This window comes from Aphelocoma coerulescens, chromosome 4, assembly GCF_041296385.1.
Source record: "Aphelocoma coerulescens isolate FSJ_1873_10779 chromosome 4, UR_Acoe_1.0, whole genome shotgun sequence".
Taxonomy (NCBI): domain Eukaryota; kingdom Metazoa; phylum Chordata; class Aves; order Passeriformes; family Corvidae; genus Aphelocoma; species Aphelocoma coerulescens.
The window spans coordinates 59,001,182-59,022,038 of NC_091017.1; the positions used below are offsets into that span (position 1 = coordinate 59,001,182).

The window sequence follows — 20,857 nt, forward strand, 5'->3', positions numbered from 1 at the left end:
TATTCTCTTTCATATGTATATAGCAACAAATTGAGCAAAATACATGACCCAGACTTTGTGTTGTAATTCCTCAGAAAAACACTCATAGTTTAAAGATCTATGAAAACAGGTACTGCTCTGTTTCACTCCCATAGTTGTCACTTTTACTCATCAGAATTAACACCTGTTCTAGAAATAGCTGAATCTTACTTGTGTTCAGAAAAATTCCATTAAAATAAAATAGAATTTTATTTTAATGGATTTTTTCTGAATACAAGTAAAATTCAGGCCCTTAAGTTGCAGGAAGAGCATTAAAACATTCAGCATATAGTCAGAGGAGCCTTCGGAGTGAATTTTCTAAATTCACTAAAGTGTGACAGATCTTACCCAAGATCTGGGCTGAGGTTCAGAGGCTGAGCATGTAGTGCCCTGTTAAGTAGAGATTTCTAGTTTCCAGTGCAATTATTCCTTCCATATACAAACCCACACCATTACTTGAAAATTCAACAAATATTTCTCTCTCAAGTAAATCAATTACTGTCCTTCTGTAAACTTGTACTGCAACTGGAATATAATTACATGATCACTGAAAATATCACTTTTCAAATTCAGCAGAATGATGGATATCCTCTCTCACTATCACGCAAAGCACACTTTATGTCATTATAACCAATTTGGAATACAGGGATGGAGATAAGGAAACTGATTCACTATTTCATTACTCAAATTTTATGACAATGTACCTTCACTTAGAGAGGGTGTGACATGACAAGATCAGATGTATGTTAAAACCAGCAAAACCGTAAAAGTAGTGAATAGCAAAGGTGTAAAATAGGGGTTTAAAATATCACTGTGAAAATGTTGGGACCAGGTGAACTAATGCTTTAGCTTGCTGTTGGTGTATCATCTGTATTCTCATTCTTGTCTTTCACCTTTAGAAAGACTGCAAATTACAGAAGTATTTTCTCTTGTTTTAAATAGGACTTGAAATAAACTAAACAGATTTTCCTAAGCAAATGGCCAGATTTCATCTGAAGCAAAGTTTTGCATTATGAACTTGATAGGAATATTCAGGCCAAGACTTTTTTGTAAATATGCCTACAATGGCAACACACAGCTGCATGAACAAACACCATGACCTATCTGGGGACTAACAAAGGTGTTTTGCCATATGTATTCTTGCTGTACCATTAGCTTAAGAATATGTTCAATATTAAAATCTCACTTTTTTGAAATGTCATTAAAGCCACATCATTTCCAGACCTTCTTACAAAGATAACTTTACATTTGGATGTAATATGTGATGAAAACCTACTCTGTTATTTTGCAAATTATATACATGCTGATAACTTAAATGCAGGGGATTAACATCCAAACTGATAACTTGGCATTCTCTATCTATTTTTTATTTTAATATGAAGCATTTTCTGAATATTACAACACCTCATACAATTTACAGCAGCTAATACTAATTAAATTTGATTGACTTTTGTGGAATTACCTGTAGTTTCACCTGAGATAAACATCAACCTGAGAGGTCTGACAATGAATGGAAATTCAGTTAAGCTAATTGCTTATATGTGATCAGGTATCTGCACATGCAGATTCTGTTCTATTAATTGGCATGTGTATGGCACACACATTTGAAAATTGTGCTGAAGTTCTTACAGGAAAAATAATTTTCAATCCTGCCAAAGTACACTACACACAGAGTGCTTAATTTTATTTTAATTATTGTTCCTTTAAGTAAACCAAAGGATTTAGTGATTGCTTATTTGTTTGGCCTTGAGCTGCAGCTACAAAAGAGTGTTGCAGAAGACACCCAGGTCTTTCATCATACACCCTGGGTGTGCAGCTCTGTGCAGATAGTGCAGGAACTTTCAGGTATCTAAACTGACATTAGGATGTGCACACTTAGATAGCTGAATCATAAGCAGAATGCCATGACAGTCTCCATAACTTCCTTTATTTCATTTTCCAGCACAACACTGAACTCAGAAAAATAATTCTACCCCAAACTGTATCCCTGTAAAAGCATTGTCCTGATGAAGGGTCTTTTTTTACCCAAAGATAAGTCTCTGAGATTGTGTTAAAGTAATTCTGCCTCTCAAGATTCGGTATCCAACGGAAGTAGGGGCTACTTCTCATATTTTACACTGCTCCAGGGCTGAAAAGACCTTGACATTTATACATGGATAGACAGAATAAATTACAACAGCCCCTCCCATTTCTCTTTGACAAGCGTTACAACAGACAGTACAATTGACATATAACACAGAATACATTCCCTGGCCTAGTCAAGAATCTAATTTTCATGGAGGTTATGGCAGATTCTTCATAATCATCATGTGACCATGTAATTCAGGAATTTTTATGCAATCAGGTAGCAAATATTTTTTTACTTACAAGGTGGTACTGCAAAGGAATTTGTTCAGACATGACTGCAAGATAATATTGTCTCTGAATTTTTGGCAGATGGTATTTCTGTATTCTGGTTCTATCTATGAGTGATTTTCAGCATCAGCTAGTACCTACCTTCTGTACCTAACCTTAAAAAATTAACTTTACATAATGCACAATTATCTGTAGATAATAAAAGACCTTATATCAAAAACTTTGATAAATACTAATTTTGTTGCTTCCTAAAACTGCAAGAATGCTACTTGCAAGCACACATTCCTTTCATTCAATTACAAACTCAGACATTAGAACATTAAATCTGTAGCAAAATTTCATCCGACAGGAAAATTTTTGCCTTTAAAACTTACACTCACTCTTGTCAATAGGTTAATGAGGAAAATTAAGTTTTGAAAGACAAAGATAATTCTTTTCTTCTTATTCTTCTAATAATTGTGCTGTTTGTGATCCACTCTGAGTAAAACTGAACTTTTGGGGCTATGCTGCAACATTTTACAAACTAATGATTGCAAAACATCTGTTTGCCTAAATGAGAGGAAATTTTTTGACTGGTATAAACAACAAAAAATCACATCACTTTTACCTACCTTACAGTTTTATATGGTGCCAGAACATTGTTTCTCTTCAAACTTCTAAACCCCAAAATTTACTCTAAAGTTTTTCCATATTCTCCTTTCACAAAAAATAATAATAGGTGGTTCCTCCACATTACTCATACGTGCTATATATACAACTAATCCCTTGGGTTTTTTAATACCTTCAAAAGTTGTCCTTAATTTTAATTTTAGACCTCTTGTCAGTGAAAATGGCCACATAAGAGTGAGAAAATGATTCATGCTAAGCACATCTCCACACGGTTGGACAACTTCAGTATGTGTCACTGACATAATTCAGGAACTTGACTAACTGGTACTTCAGTATAATCATATTTTGAGATTTTGACATGTCCATGACCTGCTCTCAGTTAAATATTTATACAGGAAATTTCATTAAAATAAGAAATTAAAAAGTTTAAAATCTCCTATGGATTATTCTGGTCTTATTCTATTTTTATTCTTGTCACCCGTTTTAAATGCTCCACTAATCTTAGTTACTCCAGCATTAGCGGGATATTTTGTCATCCACAACAACAACAAAAAAGTGACCTTGGGAAATTTGTTTCCTCAAGTGTATGGAAGACAGTAAGTCAGTCTTAGCTTGAAATATACATTTATGAATGTCAGAATTTTCTTTTACAAACTTAATTAAAAATTAAAATAATGCAAATTTATACACAAAAAATAACAATAATTAAAAAGGGTTTTTTGATGCTTGAGGGTAACTGTTGGTCTATTTTTTTCATTTCAATTACTGATGAAAATGAATGTATAGTATATGCTAGAAAAGTCCAAAATCTGATAAGAGAAAACAAATCTTCTCTTCTAGAAAAGAAAAATCAGGGAACAAAAATACAAAAATACCATCTTCTCAGCATATGCTGAGAAAAAAACACCTAAAAATTTAAATTTTTTTTAATGGAAAAATGTAGAACATAAATTACATGGAACATATTACATGTAATATAGCCTAAGATGGAAAAAAAAGGAAAATATTTTGCAGCTTTAACAGTTTCTAAATATCTTTTGGAAGCTGACTTGCTTAGAAAATCTGTCTGCTAAATACTGTACTGAATTGCTCTTATTCCTCTATCAGTATTTCTTATATATATTGTCAAAATTATGTTAACCTTGTTAAGATTAGTAATTAAGTACTAAGATGTTTTGCAATTATAGTGGAGAGTTCACAGTGCTTGTCAAGGATTTAGTTGACTTATAATGCTAACAACTTTTGAAGTTTGTTGATTTTCTTTTATATTTTAATGCAAAACCAAATTGATTAGTTTTATATCTCAAAGCAGCCCAGCATATTATTAAGTATATAAACCTTACAAAAGTTTTGAAAGAAAATACTTACAGGAAAATGAGTCTGAAGCTGCAGATATTTCTCTGAAACAAAGCTGTACTGATGGTCAAACTAGCAACTATCCCAAATACTAAAAAACTATGCAACTAAACACAAATTTTTTAAAAAAGAAAAAGAGATAGAGAGGAAGAGGAAGAAACATACTCAGAAGCAAAAAGACTGACAGCAATAGTCAAACTGTTAACCATGGTTATAACTCAAGTGCACTATGTACAACGCCAGAGAGCTGTCTGAGTTGATAAATCAGATTCCATCCTTTTAAAGATGTTTCTTGCTACCCCTTGCCTATAATAGTACTGTTCTTTACTTATTCAGAGCATGTATCCTCCTTTACTCAGATCCTGTCCCTTTTGGCTCTGTACATCTCCTGGGAGTGCAGAATGATTCAGTGGTAACTTAGTCATTTGCTCACTGTACAAGATGATTTTACTGGAGAGGAAAAAATAAAAGCTGCACTTATCAGTGGAACACTTTGTGTTAAATAAAGATAATTAAAGCATCAATGATACATCCATTTCATGTTTAATTAGCCCCTCTCTCATCATAATTTGCTACTGAAGGTCAAATGTGGGTCACTTTTAAAAACTAATTGTAAAATATTTAACATAATGCAAAATGAGAACAGAAAATTGAAAATACTTCTGTACACTTTTCGCTAAACAGTATGAAAGTTGTGTGTGAAAGAAGTCACCAATATAAATGTTTATACTTAATAATGTTCCCATTTTTTTTGACGTGGCAGTTTAGTACCATCATAACATTGTTATTTTTATGATTGTTAAACTGTAGGATATTTGCTTACTTTTAAGTTGTGAAAAACTTTATTCTTTAGAGGTGTTTGGGAATATAAAAAGTAGCCTTTGAGATAAGCCTCTCTATGTATGTGTCTGTCTGTACATAAATAAGAGGAAAGATGATGCTTTCCTGCATGGTTAAACTGATTGCCCCCTTAATGGATGAATTTGGGGTCCTATCAAGGCGGCTGGGTATATGTGCATGTTTATGAGGAAATTGACCCATTTAGCTTATAGATCCAATTCCCATACATGATAGCCAACTAGTCAAAATGCTTCTGCAATATTGCAGCAGACTGATTAATGTTTGAAATTTTATGAAATAAATTAACTGGCTACCAAAGATTTTTTTTTCGGAAATTAATTTCTATGTATTTCACTTTCAAGGATATACGACTTTACAGAAAATGCATATAATTTTGATTAGAGTGTCAACACTGGTTTGATAAACATTTTTCTTCATGAAACAGTACATTTTCAATGAGAAAAGGCATTGGGATTTTTCATAAAGAATTATAGAATTGGTTAAGAAGCCAACACCTGAATTACAGAAATAATTCTGCTCAGAAATTCCTGAACTAGTTCTGCTAGTCCTACTGAGAATGACCAATACCTCTTAAAAAATAACAAGCAAAAAACCCCTCAGCATCATAACTGAAGTGTTTTAAAGAGCCATCAATCATTGATTAGTAGAGCAAGTAAAAAAGAAACCAAGATAAGGTGACAGCCAAGAAATACAAACATATAAAGAGTGTTTAAAAGGCTTGTTCTTCAAAGAGTGGTTGATAGCATGCTGATTCGTGCTTAAAAGTTTCAGTGAAATAAAGCTGCTTATATATGCCACTATTTTGCACCATGAGACAAAGAGGTGGAGAAGCATATGTTATAAAAATATATCTGTAACTAAATTATAAAATAAACAATTATTTACAATTAAAATTCATTATGAGTTTTATGATTAAGTATGTTAACTCTCCAAGCTGCTAAGCGATTCCCCTTAGGCACTGAGCTTTCATTATCTTTGGCTGTCTTTGCTGGAAGTTAGTAATATCCAGGCTCCTCACAGGCAACGTGCAGCAGCTGGAGGGTTCAAATTTTAAATCTGTGATCCAGAAAAACTTGCTTAAACTAATCGCCATTCAGTAAAACACTTCTGTATAGCTTTAACTATAGCAAGTGATTAAGTCCTGTGGAATACTAAGTGTTCTAAACACTTGTAGTGCTTTACTGAAAAGGAGAGAATTGATGTGAGAGGCTAAAAGTTATTTCAGAGTAATACCATGCTAAATAAGACAAGAATAAGAGTTAAACTTATTAAAGATCTCCTAAAAAAAAGAGTGACTGTGAAATGTCAGAAGTCTACTGAATACAGAATTTTGCTTTAAACTTTTTATAAAAGCCATGATGTCAGAAGAAGGAGAGTTACAAATTGTTTGCAGTTTTCTCCAACGAAGTTCTCTTATACAGTACTGTATCAAACATGATGTATTTTGAAACTCATATAAGAATGCAATTCATCACCTTAAAGAGGAAGTATCAAATAATTGGAATGAAAACAACTTGTGTTCCCTGGGATACACCAGTCAGTCATGTAAGGAGAGACTGTTTCCTGACTGCTGTATTGTAGATATAAGAAAGTATCAGTAACCAATTCTAATTACACTAATGGGAAATTAGCATCACTCTCATCTCCAGTAACTTAGAGCAGGTATGTTCTGCTGTGTCCACTTATTTGTTCTAAAATTTTATACACTGTCTAATGTCTCCTTAGAGCAAAGGGAACTGACAATGAGTAAATAAAGGCAGTCTTAGAGATTTCAAGTAGTCTCCCGACCACAGTCACACCATTATGCTACTGGTTCTATTCCACATGTACAGCAGAGCTATGAAACAATCTGATATACACCTCATCAGAACCCTTTATCTGCATCTGCTTCACATTTCTCTCTAAATAATTGTGCTGAACAAGAGCTCCACATGGTTTGGGTGTTAAAAATCCTCAGGTGTTTTGCCTGCTAAACTGAGAAATACTTCACTGTCAATGTTTGAGACGTGAAAAGTGTACACATTATTTATCCAAGTAAGTCTTAATGTCCCTACTACTATGCAAAATTAGCAAAACTATACAAATGTCACTCAGCAACAAGCTGGCAAGTATCCACAGGAAAGTGGTAACAGAGGGTTTGTGACTGATAGTTTCTCCCATAAAGTCTGTTATTTAACAATACCTTTACTGTTTTCTTGGACAATTTCCAACTTCTATGCATGCTTTATAAGTATGCAAATACTTTCTACATATTTAAAAAAAGTAGATAAGATCTTAGAATACTGGCTATAAACTACTTGGATAAGTAAACTTTCATAACAGGCTAAATAGTTAACCCAAGAGAACTATCAAGAGCGAGAAACTGGTTTGCAGCAAACTACATAAGTAATGGAACAATTCAGGGTGCACTTCTTTGTAAAAGTGCAATAAAACCATTTTCTTCTAGCAAGTTTTCTCATATATTTTATATCAAAACAAATGCTTGGAAAATGTTAAGTAATTCAAAATATATTCCTGTATTATGAGTTGGAGTTTTTTATGAAGCAAAACAGCAATTTGTAATGTGTATTCCTTTACCATTCCTACACTTAGTATGCAAATCATTCTTTGACACTGAAATTAAATTACACTTTAACAGATTATAATCCATATGTTTAGATGAATTGCAGCATCAAGAAAGAAGTGGTATCTGATTATCATATATTCCACCACTACTTTTATTCCAGTGTTTGCTAAAATGGCAAAATCTACTCTGTGTTTAATAAGCCTTAGGAGATGAAAGCTAACGAACTTTGTGTTTTATACAGACTATTCTCAAACTGAAATTGTGATGTCCTCTCTAGGGGAACATTAATTAAATGCATCACCCAGAAACTACTGTGTCATTCTATAAGTCTGTATCACCTGCAAAACCACATACACAAAAGCACTGGCAGATAGTACAATCACACTGTTTTGGTAACCTGAAAGAATGGGGGAGGGGGGCAGCTCATACAATTAGTTTTCTTCTACTATATTTTAAGTATTTCTGAGCAGAATGTAAATACCGGCAACACTTGTAAAACTCCAACTTTAGTAAGGTAGCAGACATTTTAAAGTATAAAAAAATGTCATCATGTACCATATTTACATGTTAATAAATTGAAAATAAAGCACTTTTGCCAAAGTAGTCAGAATTTCCCTTTTCCAGACTTGGATGCGTATTTACATGAATCAGCATTCATTTGTCTCTGGCTTCTTGCGTAACATGCATTGTAGCTGAGGAAACATTCAGGAAATTATACGTACTATCACCCAAAAAGTACTCCCCTATAAAAGAGCGACCTCTGTTCAGGCTACATATGTGTCTTATAAAATAAACGGAAGCCTTCACTTAGAAACTTGATTCCCCTCTGTGCTGTCCCTATTTTATTTCAAGGACTATAAAGATGTCCCTACCATCACCAGTTGTAGGCTATAGGAGCTTCACTGAACCGAGCCCCGCCAACACAGCCGAGACCAGAGCCAGTCACTCGTGGCAGCCCTGAAGGTACATTTCGCTCCGAGAAGTCTCACGGCAGTCACACTACAAACAGAGCTATGCGGCAGCTGGGCGAGCAAATTAGGGCCTCTCAGCTTGAATGAAATTTCATGTGATAGGCAAGAGGGAAAAAAAAAAAAAAAAAAAAAAAGCAATGAAAGCCTACTGGGGTGCGATTCTAAACTCACTAACGCTTATGTGTATTCAGAGAAACTGCTGCAATGAGTGCAATCTCTGTGGTGTAAATTAGAGGGCAGATAGGCTGTGTAGATTATTTAAGCATTTTGGTCCTAATGAAAGACCCGGTAATTACAGCCATTAACGCTTTAGCGCGGCGGCTGCAAATACACTCTCACCCACAGCTTTAGGAAGCGTCAGGCAGGCTGCAACCCCCTTTCCCCGAAACACCTGGCTGCCGAAGAGAAACTGGAAACTTTCCTCTCCAAGCGGAGCTGACACGTCCCTAAGGCTGGGAAAGCATCACGGCGGGGGAAGCGCCGGGACCGGCTGATGGAGGCGGGGCCGGGGGACGGGCGGGGGAGGGCGGCTCCGCCCGGTGGGGGCCCTAATCTCCCCTCGACCCCCCCCAAAACCGCGGGTTTGGCCTGCGGGCGCGCGGCTGATAAAGGCATCTCAGGCTGCCTTACAGTTCGCTGTCAGGACTGGCGACAGAGAACCCGGCCTGCGCGGCCGGCTGCCGCTGTGCCTGCAGCGGGGCAACGCCGTCCGGTCGCATGGACGGGCTGGTCGGCTACCGGATCTGATAAGCGGAGGGAATGACAAAAATTATAGTAATAACAATAAAGATCTCTGACTGTCCTTCCTGCATGCTGCGTGTTGGTCTGTGCACCTGACTGCCTGGAGGGAGGGGGGCGGGGATACCAAACTGAACGGGTCACTGAACCTGACGGGGTGTGTGCCTGTGCCGGTGTGGGAGGCGGGGGGAACGGGCATCCCGCTTCCTCACCCACTCTGTGTGCGTGTGCGTGCGTGCTGGGGCCCGCGGGGTGCGCGGCGTGCAGCGCTCTTACCTGCTTGCTGTACTTGCTGCTGGCCTGGCAGCTGTACTCGGAGCAATGGTCCGAGCCGATGGAGATGTTGTCACCAGCGCCCACGAAGGTGTTGGCTGGGGGCAGGTCCTGCACGGCCTGGTGCTTTTTGCCAGCGGTGGGGGACTGCGGGTGCAGCTGGACGGTGGGCAGCGGTGAGCTCGACTTGTAGTGCCTGGCCAGGTCAGGACTGCCTGGGCCACCATTGACCGAGCGATATCGGCCCATGCCGGGGCTGTCCGAGAGCTTCTCATTGACACTGTCGTAGCGCTGCCCATTGGGCTTGGAAGCTTCAACGGTAACGATGCTGCTGTAGAGGGGCTGTTTGCCCTTCTTGCCTTTCTTGTCCTTCTTGGGCTTCTTGGCCTTGTCGTGCTGCTGGGGGGTGAAGAAATCCTCATGGTCCTTCTTGCCGGCCTCGTAGCCGTGCTTGCCCTTGGATCGGCAGTAGCGGGCCATGACCACCACCAGGATAAGGAGGATGACCGTCATGATGCCAGCCACAACGCCAATGACTATGCTAAGCCGCTGCTTGCTCAGCTCATAGCTGGGATCACCAGCAATGTCCTGGGCCAGTGGGGTGTGAAGGCTGCGGGCCACCTGGCTCTCCACCACAGTGGCGTTGGACAGGCTCTCATTGACAAAGACATGGAGCAGGGCAGTGGTGGACTGGGGTGGCTGCCCACTGTCATTCACCTGCACAACCAGGCGGTGCAGGCCATAGTGCTTGGGGGCCAACTTCCCCACCAGTGACACCACACCACTGGCTGGGTCTATTTCAAAGAGTTTGAAGGGGTTGCCCCCAACAATGCTGTAGTTGAGGTCAGCATTGAGACCAGTGTCAGAGTCAGTGGCCACCACTGTGGCCACCACAGTGCGCAAGTTGCTGGAGGGTGGCAGTACAGTGTAGGAGCTGTTGCTGGGGAAGGTGACAGTGGGTGCATTGTCATTCTCATCCATCACAAAGAGGGACACAGTGGCAGTGGCAGAGCGTGGTGGCTCACCCCCATCCACTGCCTTCACCTTAAAGGTGTAGCTGGTCTGCTGCTCACGGTCAAAAGAGACAGTGGAGAAAATGGTTCCAGTGTCATTCTCAATGGAGAAGATGCCAGCTGCCTGGTCGTGGTCTCCAGGCTGGATGGAGAGGCTGAGCTCAGCGTTGCGGCCCTTGTCAAAGTCCATCACGGTCACCATGCCCACAGGGCTGTTGGGCTGCAGGTTTTCCTTCACATAGAAGGTGAACACATCCTGCATGAATCGGGGCTCATTGTCATTGCGGTCTGACACTCGCACCACCACTGTGGTGGAGCCCTGCAGGGATGGCACCCCCTTGTCCCGGGCCGTCACCTGAAATTCATAGGTGTCACGTTGCTCGCGGTCCAGCACTGCCTGCACCGACACATCCCCGGAGTCAGGGTCAATGCTGAAGATGCTGCTCGGTGCCTCTGAAGAGAGGGGCGAGGCCTCCAGGGAGTAGGTGATCTCAGCATTCTTGCCACTGTCCGCATCTGTGGCAACCACTGTGGCCACCCTCTCACCAGGCAAGTTGTTCTCTGGAAAGGAGACCTCCAGCACGGCCTGACTGAACATGGGAGGGTTGTCATTTGTGTCCCCAACCCGCACCAGCAAGGAGTTGTTGCTGGACAAGCTGGGGCTGCCTGAGTCCACGGCCACGATGACCACATTGTAGTCACGGACAGCTTCATAATCCAGAGGGGCCGAGGTGTGGAGGAAATATTTGCGCTTATTCTGTGGCTCTCCTTCACCCTCACTGGCCGGCTTGAGCTGGAAGGGCACATCGCCAACCACGGTGCAGGTAACCACACCATTTTCACCTTGGTCCCGGTCTGACACCTGCACCAAGGCGATGGGGGTGTCCACCAGCACGTCCTCGGCCACGCTAGCCACTCCATCCCGGAGCGGTATGCGCCCAATTTTCCGGATGTCAATGGTGGGCACATTGTCATTCTCATCCCGGATGTTCAGCACCACAGTGGCCTTGTCTGTCTTCGGGGGCTGGCCTCGGTCTCGGGCCATGACAGTGAAGCGAAGCTGGTTCACCTCCTCCCGGTCGATGCGGTGCAAGACACTGAGCCAGCCCGAGGTCTCGTCCAGCCGCAGTAGGCGTCTGACGGACTCAGTGGCCGCCCCGAAGACATACTCGATCTGCCCATTCACTCCCACGTCCAGGTCGGTGGCTCGCAGCTGCAGAATCGGGGTCCCAGGGCTGCTGTTCTCTGCCAGGTCCGCCTCATAGACGCTTTTCTCGAAGCGGGGGCTGTTGTCGTTCACGTCGGTGATCAACACCCTCAGGATCGCCTGCGACGACCGTGCCGGGTCGCCGCCGTCCCGCACGCGAAGGCTGAGCTCGTAGGAGTCTCGCTGCTCCCGGTCCAGCGCCCCCTTGACGATCAGCTGCGGCTGCTTCTCCCCGTCCAGGGTGTCGGCCACCTGCAGCTCGAAGACGCTGCTGCGGGCGGCCGCCTCCGCCTCCTGCCGCCGCTTGCTGCCGCCGGCGTAGGGGGCGCTCTCGGGGGCCGCCGCGGCCGAGCCCCCCCCGCCGCCTCGGCGGCCGCCGTCCCCGCCGGGCTCCTGCAGCAGCTCGTAGCGCTCGATGCCGTTGCGGCCGAAGTCCCTGTCGGTGGCGGTGGGGAGCAGGTAGAGGGTCCCCACGGGCCGGTTCTCCTCCACGGTGAGCGTGAGGACGGGGGAAGGGAAGGTGGGGGTGTTGTCGTTGATATCCAGGATGATGACCCGGCCCTCGAAGAGGTCCACCCAGCTCTGCGAGGGGCCGATGACCGACACCTCGAAGTCCAAGAAGCACTCGTTCTCGTCGAAGATCATCTGGCACTGCGGCAGCTTTTCGCGGTCGATGCGCCGCTCTGTGGTGCTCAGCTCGCCGGTCATGTTATCGATCTTGAGATAGTCGGAGCCCGACTCCAGGCTGAATGTCACCTCTCCGGAGCCCGTCACGATCCCCAGGTCGGAAGCCACGTTGCCGATGCGGATGTCGGCGGGTCCCTCCTCGGCCAGCCGGTACTTCAGGAGCTGCTTAGCCGCTGCCAGGCTGACCCAGAGCGGCGGAGGCAGGAGGAGCAAGAAGCAGCAACAGCAGCAATGCACAAAGCGAAGGAGGGTCCGCATCTTCCTCATCTTCCTCGTACCGAAACCCCTCGCCCTCCTCTCACTCCCACCTGCCCCCCAGTAAACTCCCCTGATAAGCCAACAGAGCGGCTGAGAGTCCAGGTGATCAATTATAAAATCCTTCTGTTTCTGGAAACTTATTGTCTCATGACTGGTGCAATTGGTGGTCAAATCCCTGCTGCTGGCTCCTCTGCTGCTCTCCCTGCCTTCCAGTTGCGATATACTTACAGTTCACGGGACAGTGTATTTTGCTTTTTAAAGATTCATCTCAGCAGATAGGATGGGATTTTCCTCCTCCTCCCCCTTCTCCTCCTCCTCTCTGATTTTACTGTAATCACTTTGCAAGGTTTGCAATAAAAGCAGGAGCAGCACTGTACGATTCGAAGCCCCCCAGGTCGTCGTCTTCGACACTAGAGTTAACTACAATTCACACACTCTCTTTTCTCTCTCTCTCTCCCTCTCGCTCAGCCGTTTACGACTAAGGCATTAGCTTTATTCTTCCCCCTCTCTGCACACACAGGGAAAAAAAAATGTGATTCGCTTTATTCAAAGGGCTTGGGAAAACTCCAAATCCTCTTAGCAAAGGGCAGTTCTTAAAAAAAAAAAAAAAAGTAAAGAAAAAAAAATCCCAATAATGTCGGTAGCTGCACAGCTGATAGAAGAACCCCGAGTATTACAGTGCAGTCCACAGAATATCCCCTTTGGTTGGCAGAAAAGCACCCAAATCCATCTTCAGAGATCGCCTAAAATGTTCAGCTCTTTCTCCGGAGCGGATTTTTTTTTAACAACTCTGCGCAAGGTCATTAGTCACAAAGCAACGATACAGAAACTGCAGAAGCCGTTTGCCCAGAATTTGCAAGTCTGGAGATAAGAACATAGACACACAACAGTCCCAAGTTTGTTTTTGCATCCGCAGTTTGTGTGTGTGCCTTACCTGCATTTGCACTGCATGTGTTAAAGCAATCTGGATCTGCAGCACTGAGAGCGATTCACAAATGAGATTGCAGTCTCTCTCTCTCTCTCTCCTCTTCCTTCCCGTCCCAATGCAGGTAACCAGATCTGAACTTGATCCTTTCAGTTCAAAGGTTAGCAACAAAACTATGTGTCCAAAGGCGATTATTGGTCTCTCGTAATTATACCCGGAGCGGAACAAGATGTAACTGGATCCCCCATGTGAATTAACACAGATTCTGAATTACATCCATATAAAGCAGAATGGCAAAGGGGAGGGGAAAAGACCCACAACGCGATTAAAAAAAAAATAATACAGAGTTCTATTTGCAAATAAAATTGTATCAGTCAGTTGTTTCCTGTGATCTGCACCGCCACAGTGGGTGAAATCTGCAATTGTGCATTCCCTCCTGTGTCTTTCAGAGAAGTGTGGATCAGGCGCTTTCACGGCAGAGCGGCTTGTGCTTTAAAATGTTGAATGGCAATTGAGAAGCTTCCCACTCGGAAGAAAAAAAAAAAAAAAAAGAAACGAAAAAAAAAGAAGAAGCGGTAAACCGGCAAGTTTGCCCAAAGTGGAGGGAGCTGCTGAAGCCTCTCGGTAGCTCTTCCCTGACGCTGCAGCAGCAGAGCCGCCTGCGCTACATACACACAGAAAGAGAGAGGGAGAGAGAGAAAGAGGGAGAGCAGAGAGAGAGAGCGAGAGTGAGAGAGGGAGGGAGGGCGGGAGGGAGGGAGGGAGGAGGAGGGAGGACGAGTCAAGCGCTGCACTCCAGAAAGCTCAGTCTTACCCTCTGTCTCTGCTGCTGCTAGTGCTGCAAGTGGGATAGCTGCTCATCACAAAACACCAGTTCAGTCCTCCAAACCGATCCTCATTTCACGCCCGAGTGTTGCGTCTGTTGCCTTCTTAAACCCGTGATCTGTAGTGATTTTCTCCTACCCTTTCCCTCCCCACGTCCGCTATAGACTGTGAATCGAGCAACGATTTTTAAAGCAAATGTTTGTTCGCCTTTCTTTTCTTCTATTCTGCATTTTGCGGAATCAAGCTGGTAAGGAAACTCGTTTCGCAGATTCCCACCTTCCCCTGTTGTGTCGGTGCTTTTGTGAAATAGCTGCAGTCACTGTAACTGCATAAAACTCCAGGGAGGCAGGGGGGCTGCCTTAGATCTCAGACTTTCGTCTTGTTTCCCAGTGCTTTTTCAGCCTCCCGGTCTTTGTGATTGTGTTCTTCCTATTACCATGTTTTGAATGTGTCTTTTCAGCATGTTTGTGGGTATCCTAGGAGAAAAAAACAAAAACAAAACCTCGAAGAAGATGCTCAGGAAGGGAGCGAGAGGGTTAGTAGAATAAACACATGTAAGAAGTAACAGATTTATTTCCGAACAGAGACTTGCTGCTTCGATGATTGCTAAAATGTAGCGTCACCTACCTGGGTAAGTGGGAAATAAACTTTAACTGTAAAGCTCTCCCGTTCAACTTTGCTTATTCTGGCGTCCCTAGTTCGCGTCTCCTTTTGACTTTGAGCCATTTAATAGCCTATGGCTTTTGTGTGCTCCTGCCCTACCCTTGATGATGCCTGGCTCCTTACCTGTCCTCTCTGCTCGGAGCCCGGAGGGAAAAGAGGGAGACTCCGGGGGCAGGCGAGCATGGGGCAGCCAGTGGGGACAGAACCTGGTGTGCGGCTGTGTGTGTGTGCGTGTATGAGGGTGTATGTGGGTATGTGGGTATGTGGGTGTGTGTTCATGTGTGTGTGTGTGTGTGTGCGTGCGCGCAGCGAGGGGAAGGCAGGAATCCAGCTGCTCTTTCTCCCACTGTGAACACATGTGGGAAAACAAGTTGTTGCGGGTTCTGTATGTGTTTGTGTGTGAATTCCTCGTTACAAATGGCTATTTTGAATTAAAACGCATGCAGACGAATGTAGTGAAATGTCTCTCTTTCATCGCGATGATATATTTGAGCAAAAAGCGGCCGGATATATTGAGGTGGTTCAAAGCAACGGTCACAGCGTGTCTTTGTCATTTGGGGCGGTGAGTGATTGCAGGAGGGAGGGAAGGTTGCCACCTCTTTCCTTGAGGAGTCCAGAGACACAGAGGGGCAGAGCCGCGCCGCATGGAGTCGGCGCTGGGGAGGGAGGGACTGCTTCCCTCTCCGGAGGGCTGCAGGGCTGCTCCTTCGTCGCCTCCTCCGGCCCTGGCACCGGCCCCGGCCGCTCTCCCTGCCTCGCCAGTACACGAAAACCCTCCCCCGCTGATGCTGGAGACACTCGGCTTTCTATCTGCAGCATCAGCGAGAAAGCCCAGCTCGGCGCAGGCTCAGTGCTCACCGCCGCAGTCCCGGACGGAGGAGGGGGGTTCGGGAGCGCAGCGTCTTCGCAGCGGGTTAAGTAGGATTAGTACCAAATCCCTATTATATTTGCCAAGCAACTTGAATTTATCAAAATTCCCCCTCGCTGTTCTGGAGCTCCGAGAGGAGGAAATTTTGCTCTCAGTGTAAGATCCAGACATGCCAGTACGTAGGAATACCAGCATACTGCGTTACACTGGCTCCCTGCACTGGAAATACAATTGGGAACCGCAGCTCCAGCGGTTCCCTTCCTTTTGTGTTTTTAAACGCAGCCAGGAAACTTAATGTATTCGCCAGGGAAGGGGCGGGATGAGAGCGTTTTTAACCTCCCCGCCATAAACTTTAATCGGATTCCGGGCTGTTGCACGGCATGGACGCTCGCCTCTTGCCTGCGTCTCCTTCCCCGTTGTTTTTACTACGGTCTGCTTTGCGAGAACCTCTTTCAAGCGAATGAGTGATTTCTTTCTCTTGCCATGTGCAATTGCTCCCCCTTCTCTTCCTACCCTCACTGGCCTCTCTTACACACACTATGCCTTTCACACGCGGTCTGTGCCCCCCTGTCCCCCCCTCCCTTTCTTTCTTTTTTGCAGTGTCTTCACATGCAATCTCTCTCTGAATGTGCAATGTCTTTCCTGCTCGGGAGTGCTGCGTCCTTCACAGTGGATTGGTTCCTCTTTCGGAGCAGAGGTAACGGCCCCCCCTTTTCTATCATTCTCCCTTCCTCCCTCCCTTCCTCCCATCCTCCCCCAGGGCAGGCGGCCGGCGTGGGAAATGGGCCCGACGTGCGCTGCATGGTGGATGGCCGCGCTGTTCCCGGTCCACGTGCCCCGGCTGCCGGGGGGAGGACGGGGCTGTGCTGGCCGTGTGTCCCCCGCACCCCGCTCGTTCGAGCGGGGAGGGAGTAGAATTACCCCCACACCCTCTCTACGCCTCCCCGGCACCGTAGACTCCCGGTCCCGCGGCCCGTGCGCCCACAGCTTCCCGGGTGTCGGTAGGAACAAGCCCAACTGTTTCAAGCGGGGGAGGTTTGTCCCTCTCGGGCAAATCTGTTGCGCAGTGTAACTCCCCCCCTCTCCCGGCGGCCCCCCCTCTCCGATGCACACAGACGCCCACACGCGCTCAGACACGACACGGCATTTGTCCTCCTGATCTGGTGAGATCAAGTGGGAAGAGGGATCACAAATGTAATCGTCTGTAATAAATAAAATAGCCCGAGATGCTGGTGATATACAGAGGGGAAATAGGAGCTTGTGTCCTTAAAGGGAACATCTGATAAGGCCACCGAAGTGGCATCTTGCGTGTGGGAAGGAATCCGTCTTGCTGACAATCGCAGCCTGCTGTACGTGGGGAAATCCTAAAGCAGCCTGGGAGCTTCCCCGGCTCTGTGCATCCCCCAAGTTCCCGATGCTCTGCAGTGGGGCTTTGTTGTCGTTGTTGTAGTTGTTGATTGGAAAGACAGGGGTCATCGTTAAAATATGCAGATATAATTAATGGTTGGTTTATCTTCATGTGTTGGCTGAGCCCGGCTTCAGCAGCCGGCAGCAGAACTCGCGTCCGCAGTTGTCGCTTTCAGCCCACGACAAATTTGGTTTTCACAGTTTAGGAATGTCAGTGGCTCTCATTGGAAAATTACTTCTGGGATCTGCAGTGGGAATCCATCTCTGGTTAAAGAGAGACAGATTATATACATATCCATACCACTCTATACATTAACAAATACATGCTGCATATTCCTATTTGCGCTCACAAACGAAAAAGAAGCTTCAGAAGGGGGAAAAATCATATTGGCTTGAAAGTAACGTATTCATAATAATACGTGGAAAAGGTTAAATACGGTAAACACGACAGAAAATTCGAAAGCAGGGTAAAAACAAGGACAGAACCCCCACAAGAAGCAGTTAAAGCCATTTGACGGAAAGGAGAAACTAACTCAAGAACTCCACCAAGGGACAAGCAGCTGAAATGACACCACAGCAGCACGGAGCCCGCGGTGACCTTTCATCTCTCTAAAGTGTCTTGCTGATCTGGTGCAATTCTGTTGTGACCTCTTCACTCCCTTCCCTACCACAACTGCCCTCTGGCCGCCTCGGAGCTCCCTGAGTTCCTTGCCGTGGATATACTGCGAGGCCGGCTGAGTTACAGGGAGGGCTGACACTTGGCCAGTGTCTTTCACAGCTTTGCAAATATGCTTGCTGTGTAGTAGCGTGTAATAGGCAGCAGTGATTAAATTATTCATTGCAGCAACAGCCTTTCTGATGGACGTTAAAACTTGAGAGTTAAAATAAGAAAACCACAACTTTACTTTTAAGCAGATAAAACCCACATCTGTGCTTATTTAACTGAATGCTAGCTAAGCATGAAACCAGTTACTTTGTTTAAATCCTCTCTTTTACTCTCTTTGAGAATTTTGAGCTAGATAATGCACCATAAAAGTTACTGACAGAGCAGAATTAATCTGTGTTGGATAACAGTGGTTAAATCGCTCACGACTGTAATTGCTCATTCTTAAAGTTGTATCTGAAGTCTGTTCAAAATGAAAGGTTCTTGCATAGGCATGATTCCATCAGCATTTCTGAGTTCTCACATTTATAAAGAATGATGAAAATTAATATTTAGCCAAAAAGGTAGTGATTCTGTTTACTAACGTTTTTGCAGTGTATATATATTCCTTACAAATCACAATTATTAATACTGAGATTTCTTTTTCTTTCTTTCTCTTTCTTTCTTTCTTTCTTTCTTTCTTTCTTTCTTTCTTTCTTTCTTTCTTTCTTTCTTTCTTTCTTTCTTTCTTTCTCTCTCTCTCTCTCTCTCTCTCTCTCTCTCTCTCTCTAGAATTTGTCATGGAAGGCCTTTTACAGACTGGGTTTTTTTTTGTAGATGTTGACAAAAATCTAACCACTCATAATCATGCAGAAATGACAGACAGAATATGATTCAAATCAGAGGGAAAAATTAATGAAAGGTCTTTTAAAAATCATATAAATTTTTATGAGAGGAGGCAGATTTTTGTTAAATGTAGGGTTCATGTGCAACTCCTAACTTTCCTGGATTTTCAGGGATATAAATGAGTGCTGCACTCAGCTCCACTATTTTATAGATTTAATTTTAAATTAAACTATTGTTCATTTTCTCTAAATGCAAAGTAATCCATATTAAAAAAAAATAGGGTAAGCTTGCATGAATTCCTATAAAAATAGAGGGAAATTATGAGTCATTAGTATATATTCTACAAAAAGAGATACAATGAGACATTCAGGAGTGATAATTAAAGCTGGACTTAATTTAAATGAAATGTATGAGAACCAGGTAGCACTGCCAAAGAAAGAAAAATGTGTTCATTGTCACTGAAAATATTAAATGTGTATAGCTGATACATATATAGATTCACTAACAAAGAACAGGACAGTTACTTTGGGAAATAATGTAAGGATTTCTTTTTTATATAATGTTTCCAAGGTGGATATCAGTAGTGAGCACACCAAAGGTCTCAAAGTGCTTTGTAAGTTATCCCTATGAGCTAAAAACAAGTGCAATGACCTGTTCAGTCACCCAGGCAAACCACTAAAAAATTACTCTTTCCAGATTAGGTTCATTATACCATAGTTTTGCATTTCTTTATGTTCTTTTAATATATTCTGGATTCACCTCAATGTTTGTCTTTAAATATGTGGCAATCAGTTCTCCTTTATTTGGTGGATTGCTGGAAAGTCAAAGAACTCATTCTGAAGCCTTTAAAACAGGTTTGTATTCCAGAGACCGACATATAAAAAGAAAATCTCGTGTCAGGAAATTTGATGGATAGCAGCAAAATAAACGGCAGGGTTAGAGATATATTGAAATACAGATATTTTCAAGCTTGTGCTCTCACTTACTTCTGTCAGATATCCTTTATATACCAAAGTGAGTACACAGACTTTGTAAAACCATTTTGCCTCAACATACTCTTGAAGACTTCTTGACCTAATATGATTTTTCCATTCTATGCTCTACATTTTTAATCAGATTTTTTTAAGATGCTACAAATAATTTTTCTGTGAATTAAAGTTTTCTTTCATTTTTAAATGAAAATTGCAAGAGCATAAAATCTTTTGTCTGATATTCTTAGTGCATCCTGTGCAGCTTTAATTTATTTTTAATATAATTCAGGAGAGTGTAAAAGATCTGGCGTGTCTTCATGACTGTACTGTGTCAGCTGCCTGTTGAGCAGAACATGAAATACCCAAGCAAGATAGCAGCTCTGAGAAGTTCTGAAGAAGAACCTTTGATGTTATAATTCAAACACTGTTATGGATAATTGAATGCTGTGCAGCTCTATTCCTTTCTGTAGGTTAATGCCAAATAGGTTATTGACAAGATCTACAATGAAATTCATAAATCTACACATACACTCACTTATTTAGGAGCTTTAATGTTCCTGTCTGTTTTATCAAAACAATTACTGCTCTCTGGCTGAAAAAAAGAATAATAGTTGTATAGAAAACTAGGGTATAGAACACTGTTGTTCAATATTAAGGAAATAAATATGGTGGCAAGGAAAGTAATTTAGAATGGGATCAAGCTGTTGATTGCTTGTTGGACAGGCTATTTGGCTTTGTTCTGCAATGTTTAAAAGTGCTTTACTAGGTATTTTATAGTGTTAGGCTTGTCATTTCTT

General features: G+C 43.3%; 1 protein-coding gene across 1 annotated transcript in view; it reads right to left on the reverse strand.

Annotated features, from left to right (window-relative positions):
- Nucleotides 1-12,912, reverse strand: part of PCDH7 (protocadherin 7) — a 268,952-nt gene extending 256,040 nt beyond the window's left edge. The window contains exon 1 of the mRNA XM_069014872.1: nt 9,751-12,912. Coding sequence (XP_068870973.1) covers nt 9,751-12,912 — 3,162 coding nt within the window. The remainder of the gene's footprint in view (nt 1-9,750) is intronic.
- Nucleotides 12,913-20,857: the final 7,945 nt, after the last annotated feature.